General features: G+C 68.3%; 2 protein-coding genes across 2 annotated transcripts in view; one reads left to right on the top strand and one right to left on the bottom strand.

The window, feature by feature from the left end:
* The window catches only part of CHLNCDRAFT_10178 (hypothetical protein), a gene marked incomplete at both ends in the record, with an annotated part of 2,750 nt that extends 1,066 nt beyond the window's left edge, over positions 1 to 1,684 (top strand). Inside the window, 7 exon segments of the mRNA XM_005848402.1 lie at positions 54 to 91; positions 185 to 410; positions 610 to 665; positions 682 to 703; positions 873 to 1,016; positions 1,171 to 1,260; positions 1,550 to 1,684. Coding sequence (XP_005848464.1) covers positions 54 to 91; positions 185 to 410; positions 610 to 665; positions 682 to 703; positions 873 to 1,016; positions 1,171 to 1,260; positions 1,550 to 1,684 — 711 coding nt within the window.
* Positions 1,685 to 3,859: 2,175 nt separating this feature from the next.
* On the bottom strand, positions 3,860 to 6,792 carry CHLNCDRAFT_51806 (hypothetical protein; the record flags this gene model as incomplete). The annotated part of the gene is made up of 9 exons (XM_005848200.1): positions 3,860 to 4,416; positions 4,543 to 4,717; positions 4,905 to 5,183; positions 5,311 to 5,400; positions 5,547 to 5,670; positions 5,829 to 6,006; positions 6,123 to 6,263; positions 6,404 to 6,754; positions 6,786 to 6,792. The coding sequence occupies 9 exons, from the start codon at positions 6,790 to 6,792 to the stop codon at positions 3,860 to 3,862; spliced, it is 1,902 nt and encodes a 633-aa protein (XP_005848262.1).
* Positions 6,793 to 7,021: the final 229 nt, after the last annotated feature.

The following is a 7,021-nucleotide window of genomic DNA, read 5'->3' as shown; positions in this document are numbered from 1 at the left end:
TGTGCTCACAGACCCGGCCAAGGGTGAGGCCTGGGGCTGGGCAGGGGTGGCAGCTGGTGGCTGGGGCTGGGCCGGGGGGACGGCGGGGGTGGTAGGGTGGGGCAAGGCAAGGGTGTGGGCATGGCAAGCCTAGCTGGTTGTGACTGCGGAGGGCCGAAGCGGGCTGGCGCTCGTTTTCTGGGAGGATGCTCCCCCAGGCGGCGGCGACGAGCCGATGGCTGACCTGGCGCCTCGCCGCCTGCACCGCTGGCCTGCTGGGCGCAGGCATGAAGGGCGCGGTGGCCAAGGCCGAGGAGATTGCGGCGGGCACGCCCAGCAGCTACATCCTGCAGCAGTTCAACAACCCCGCCAACGCCGAGATCCACAGGCTCACCACGGGGCCCGAGATCTGGCGGGACACCGAGGGCAAGGTGGGTGCGGGTGCGCGCGCGGCACAGCTGCCTGCGCCCTGCAAGGGACAGCAGCTGGCCGCCAGCCGAGGGCTGCGGTGGGTTCGCAGGGAGCACGGCGCGCCTGCCATCTTCATGCCAGAAGCCTCAGCCGACGCCTCTGCCCCCCCCGCCGCATTCACACCCCTGCCGACGCCCCGCCCGCACCGCTCGCCCACAGATCGACTTCTTTGTCAGCGGCGTGGGCACCGGCGGCACCATCACCGGCGCCGGCGAGTTCCTCAAGTCCAAGGCAAGCCACCTTCCTCTCCAATGTTCTTGCTTGCCTTCCCGCCGCTTGGCGCCCACGCCCCCTGCTGCCGCTGCTCCTTCCCTGCTCGTGCTTGCTGTCGCCATGCTCCCATCCAGCCGCTCCCAGGCACGCCTGCCCATCCTCCCACCCTGCCCTGTCCTCTCGCCCCCATTCCCGGCCGCCTGCAGAAGCCGGGCGTGAAGGTGGTGGCCGTGGAGCCCACGGAGTCGCCGGTGCTGAGCGGCGGCAGCCCCGGCCCCCACAAGATCCAGGGCATCGGCGCCGGCTTTGTGCCGGGCGTGCTCAACACAAAGGTCTACGACGAGGTGGTGAAGGTGCGTCACAAAGGGGCGGGCTGGGGCTGGGACTGCGGCGCTGGGCTGAGGTGTGCAGGGCTGGGGCCGAGGATGGAGCAGCGGCCGGGTCTCGCTTTGCCTGCATCCTGTTTCAGGGCCTGCCTGAGCCTTTACTGTTCCCATGATGGTGCAGGTGAACAGCGACGACGCGGTCAGCATGGCAAAGCGGCTAGCCAAGGAGGAGGGGCTGCTGGTGGGCATCTCGTCGGGAGCGGCGGTGCAGGTGCGGCGGGTCGCCGGGTGGCCGGGCCTCGCTGGAGGGCGCCCGCCTGCGGGTCTGCGCCAGGCACTCCCTCATCCTGGCCCGTGCCATGGGAGCCATGTCATTATGCGCCACCCCTTGCCTTGCCACCTGCCTTCTGCGGTGTGCGGGCCACGTCTCCCGCGGCTTGCGAGGCACAGCGCAGGAACACGGCGGGAGGGAGGCCGCACTACCCACCCACACACGCAGACCATGACCCAGCGGCAACCCAGCCCTCCCCGCCTCCCTCCCCCCCATGCTTGCTCCGCAGGCGGCGATCGAGGTGGCGTCGCGGACGGACAACGCGGGCAAGCTGGTGGTTGCCATCATCCCCTCATTTGGGGAGCGCTACCTGTCCTCCGTCCTGTTCAACTCCATCCGCGAGGAGTGCGAGCGCATGGGCGTGAATGAGCGGGTGCTCATGAGCGACGAGGCGGGCCGCCAGTTCTACGTGCCGCCGCTGGACCCCAAGTGAGGGGGGCGAGGCAGCGGCGCCGCCGAAATCACACAGCGTGTGTGCGTGGCGTGCGCCCCTGTGCCGGCATCAGTTTTCGCCATCTGACCGGGTCTTTATTTCGAGTATGGTTCCTCCGCACTGCCTGCCCTAGCCAGCCGGTTCTTCCTGCACTGTTTTTAACACCTGTTGCATTTCTAAGTTTTGTCTTGAACCTAGCCTGCAAGACTCTTGAATCTAGCCTGCAAGAACGTCACGTGCAAAGGGCGGATGTACCACAGGCTTCAGGCAGGCCGGCGTGACCTCAGGCAGGACGTGCCGGGCCACCGCCATGTCAGCAGATCTGATGCGCCATTACAGTACGGCTGTGGGGTCGCCCCCGTTGCTGCACTCACCCCCGTTGCTGCACTCACCTCTCCGCTCTGCACCTGTTGCAGCTCGGCATCCCGACTGCAGTGTTCGTCGCGGCGCGGTTCCCTACCACGCGCCTCCCCGCCGTTGTTCCTGCAGGTGAGGATCAGTACACTGGTTTGGCATCTCGACCGCCGACAGCACGGGCCGTGGTGGCCGGCGCCGCCACCGGTGGCCACCCCCGCCACTTACGGCGCCGCACTCCGCCCCGCTGTGCAGCGTGCTGACTCGCCCCTCTTCATCTCGAAGCATGTGGCAGCCGGCGGAAGAGCCAAGCCAGGGCGCCAGCAACCAAGGCTTGCACACGAGGCCAGCATGCAAGGACCTGCCTGGGGACCCCTCGCTGCCCTTCCATGTCCGGTGTAACCTGGCCGCCGCCAGCCGCAGTCATTTGCCGGACCTTGTCATTGTGGTGAGCTGCCTCTCCTCTTTGCTGCCGGGGCCCTGCCCACCGGTGGTACCACCGGTGGTACCGCCGCCGCACACCAACGGCCTGAGGCTGCCCATCCCTTGCCTGCTCTTGCCTGCAGGCTATCACGCTCCTCACAGTGTTCAAGGCCCGCCACATCCTCGACCCTGCCCTCCACGCCTGGTCCCTCGTCTTCCTGGCAGCTTGCGCGGCACAGATGGCCTGGCACGCCACCTGCAGCCGGCCGCCGCTGCCATCCGACAGCTACGTGCGGTGGCGCGAGGCGCTCGTCGCGCTGCTGCGCACCATAGACCTTGGCCTGGGGCTAGCGGGCAGGATGCATGGGCGCACGCTGGCGGCCCTGCCGCAGCCCGGCAGCGCCGGCGGCGTGCTGGGGCTCTGCGTGAGCCTCCCGCGCCTGCTCTACGCCAGCGCAAGCATCGCCTTTCCTCTCATGCTCATGGCCTGGCCGGTTCGGCTCAGGTGCGGCGGCCCCCTTGGCGCACTGCTCGGCTTGCAGGTGGCTGGCCGGTGGCTGGCCCGCCTTGCCCTGCACTTCTGCTGTTCCTGCAGAGCCTCCTCTACTGCTCGGCGCCGGCTGCTTCCTTCCCATGCATCTTGTGCCGGTGCTCACTCTCCCCTGCCTCTCCCTCCTGCCGCCCGCCGCAGCCTGAGCTGCTTTGCGCAGGCGGTGGCGGTGCTCTCCCTGCGGCGCAGCTTCCGCGGCATGTGCGAGGGCCACCTGGCTCATCCCTCGGTGCAGCGCGACATCCACACCACGGCGCAGCTGCTCCGCATGGCCACGCTGCTGCCGCCCCAGCAGGTGCCGCCGGCCGACCCTGTGGCAGAGTGCGATACGGTCTTGAGCTGGCTGCTGGTCTGCCTGGGCCTGCTGGCGCCGCTCCTGCTGCAGGCGGCAGCCGCCGGCCGCACCTTCCACCGCCACCAGCAGCAGCGCAGCGAGCAGGGGCTGCCGCTGGAGCGGGGGCGGCAGGCTCGGGTGTACAGCGCGCTGCGCTCGTGTCTGGGCGGCGCTGAGGGCTATGCCGCGCCTGCCATGGGCGGCGCCCTCTTCGCTCTCTGCGCCTTTGCGTGGGACCTGTGTGCCCTGCACTGCCAACGCACGCTTCACAGCAGCCTGCTGCCCGAGGCCTGACAGCTGGGTGACCTGCTGGCTGGGTGGAGGTCTCGCCTGCCTCGGCTGCGCCTGGCTGGGCCACGCCACGCATGCCGCCTCTTGTACTGTTGTATTTGAATGCGCCACGTAAGCTTACACATGTAACCTAGGGCATCATGAAATGACATGCCTAGAGCAGCTTCTCCCAGACCTCCAGCGGCCGCTGCTGCGGCTGGGCCGTGGGCGGCGGCAGAACCTGCTGATGCTGCGCCTGCTGTGCCGCGGCGGGCAGTGCCGGGGACGGGCCTGGGCCCTCCCCCACCCCATTTGGCGTGGCAGCCACGTGCTGCTCCCACTGCAGCAGCGCCTGCAGCAGCAGAGCGTCGTCTGACGGCTCGGCCGCTGCGATCTCCCCTGCTACGTCTGCTGCTGCTGCTGTGCATGCGGCTGCCTCAGGTTGTGGCTGCTGCTGCTGCTGCTGCTGCGGTCCCCGCTGTTGCTCGTATTGCTCCAGCGCTTGCAGCATGAGACTGTCGTCATCTGCGCCATGGCTGGCTGCCGGCAGCATGCAGCGGCAGCCCCGAGCGCTGCCGCTGCCGCCGCAGCTGGCACAGGCGCTGACCGCGGCGGCGCTGCCTGGCTGGCCCTGGGCGCCATGCGCCGGAGTTGCAGGAATTGCTTGCTGAGGCCATTCCGCCAGCAGGTGCGCCGGCAGCGGCATGAGCGGCGAGCGGTAGTTGCGACACTCTGCATCGCGTTGAAGCCAAGACGTGCGTTAACATGGAAAACACAACAGCAGAGCACGACACCGGCTGGGCCATCAAGCAGATCACAGCACGTTGTGTTGATGGGAAGGCATCAAGCAGCCCGCACCAGAGTCGTAGCAGCGCTGGCACCAGCTGCCGCCCTTGAGGTCTGCCACGTAGAAGACGCCGTTGCTCTTGTGCTGCCTGCCCACGTTGCCGCAGTAGCGGTTGTCCCTCATGTTGAACAGCAGCAGCCCCGGCTCCAGCTCCACCCAGCTGCGCACCCGCCCCTGCGAGCCTCCCTGCGGGGTGGGGAGTCAGAGGAATTCCAGGGAAATGGCTTGGCCACACTTTGGCGAAGGACTTTGCTGCTTCGTGAGCGGGGCAAGCCGCCCATTGTCTGGCAATATCAGGAGGTACCAACAGCGGTAACAGTCGACGGTGGTACCAGCAGCAGTACCAGGGGGTAATACTGTCATCCCCGCTCACCTCGCAGCACATGCTGGTGATGAAGGCCTCCAGCTCTGGGTGAGGGCACGGCCCATAGCACACCTGGCCCGCGCCGCCAGGCACCAAACCGCCCGGCACAACCCCCCGAGCCTGCTGCCGGCTGGCCCGGGCCGTGAGCGCCGCCACCTCCTCAGCCGACTCCTCGAAGCAGCGCAGCAGGCGCACCCCCGACGGCACATTGGTGACCAGGGCGGCATCGAAACACTCCTGCATCGTGAGCCCCGCGCCCCCAAACCGCCCCGTGTTCTGCAGCACTGCCTGCAGCACAAGCAGCGCCCAGCAACGTGACACAGTAAAGCCCCACCTATGCAGCACTGCACGCCCCAGCCTGCAGGTGCGTACTGCAAGTTGCCGGCTCGCCCCCAAGAACCCACACCGCTTCTACCTGCTTGCCGGCCTTGGATGAGAGGTACAGGCGGAATGCGCGGTTGCGGGTGTAGACGGCGGGGTCGACAAACAGAGCCTCCTCGCCTCCCTGCACGCACCCAGCAGCCATATGGACCAGCAGCAGTCGGTGGCACCCGGCTCCAGGGCAGGGCAGGGGCAGCCCGCCAGAGCGCGTAGAACCCGCAACATGCAAAGGCGTACACACGTGCACACCACCGCCTCCGTTCTTCCCACCTTCTTCTTCACGATGAGCAGCTCGCAGCGCGAGTCCTGCCCCCGCCGCTCCCTGGCCCCAGCACACAGCTGGAGCACCAAGGCGCCGGCGTGGGCGTTGCTGGCAAAGGCGACGCCCGGGATCCTGCGAGCGTGGCAGCCAGGTGCATGCATGGGCGGGCTGATTTTGTGCAGCGCTGGCCTGCAAGCATTGTGTGGAGGCTGGCATGGGCTGCTGCCAGTGGCGCACAATGGGCAAACGCCACGCCACCCATAGGTGGAGGAGTCATGCCCAGCCCTCACCTGATCACCAGATGCCGCGAGAACTTGGTGTCAGTGCTGCTGTCCAGCTCCAGTACCCAGCTGTCCTGCATGTCCAGTTGGAAGCTGCCACGCAGCTGCTCCCGTACCAGCTCCAGCAGCGCGTCCACCGCCGCGCCGCCGTCCAGGCCCGGGTTGTGTTCCCGCTGAAACTCCAGGTCTGCGCCAGAGCAGCGCCGCAAGAAGCACACTGGTGTTGTGTGGTGGGTTTGCCGCAGCACAGCGCCAACAGAGGGTTGGGAAGCGTGGCATGCCAACCAAAGGACTCCCGCTCACCAAAGTAGAGGTGGCAGGGGGCGCCCTGGCGGATGATTTCGTAGTAGTGGCGGTGCTGGGGCAGCATGTCGAGGTATCGCCTCCAAAACTCGGCGCGGCTGGTGGCGATGAAGCGGCGCTTGCCGTCCTGGCCGTACTCCACTGCAGATGGGCGTGGGAGGGGAGCCCAGCAGGCAATAGTGGGGCGACAACCAAGGGGCACGGGTGCGGAGGTGGTGTGCAGGTCCCAGCGCAGGTAGTGGGGGCAAGGAGGTGGCAGCAGGCTGCCGACCGGCAGGCACCTGAGAAGACCTCCAGCCCTGGCTGCGAGTCTGCGAGGTCAAAGGCGGGCTGCTGGCTGGGGAAGACCTGCCAGGTGGCGGCGGCGGCCGAGGGAGCGTCTGCCGCCGCCTGAAACCGGCGCTGCACATTTGCCAGGAAGCGCAGCACACGATCCTCCACCTGCTGCTGCCGGGCCGTGCCGCCGCCCGCCTGCTGCAGCCGGCTGCCGTAGAAGGAGCGGCTGGCGAAGCGGCGGGGCTGCTGCGGTGGCGGTCTGGCTGCTGCGGCGCCTGGCGGCGGGTCGGCTGGCTCTCTGTCGGTGGCGCCGCCTGGCGGGTTGCCTGCATCGCGCGGAGCTGCCGGCGCTGGTCCTACGCCGCTGCCAGCCGAGGCAGCGGTCACCAGGCATGGCTCTGATGGCAGGGACGGCACCTGCGCCACACCTCGCTCCTCCTGGCTTGGGCTGCCGCCGTCAGCTGCCGTCAGCTGCACGCCGCTGTCGGTGGCGCGCCGCTTGGCCCCACCGCCGCCAGCGGATGGAGAGGGAGCGCCTGGCGCGTTCTCCTTGTCGCTGCTAGCCCCCAGCTGGGGAGGCTCTCGCTTCCTGCCCCAAGTTGGGGAGGCTAGCATGGAGCTGG

Source organism: Chlorella variabilis, assembly GCF_000147415.1.
Source record: "Chlorella variabilis unplaced genomic scaffold CHLNCscaffold_8, whole genome shotgun sequence".
Classification (NCBI taxonomy): domain Eukaryota; kingdom Viridiplantae; phylum Chlorophyta; class Trebouxiophyceae; order Chlorellales; family Chlorellaceae; genus Chlorella; species Chlorella variabilis.
Note: the sequence above shows the minus strand (reverse complement) of the source record. Positions and strands in the feature narration are given on the sequence as shown.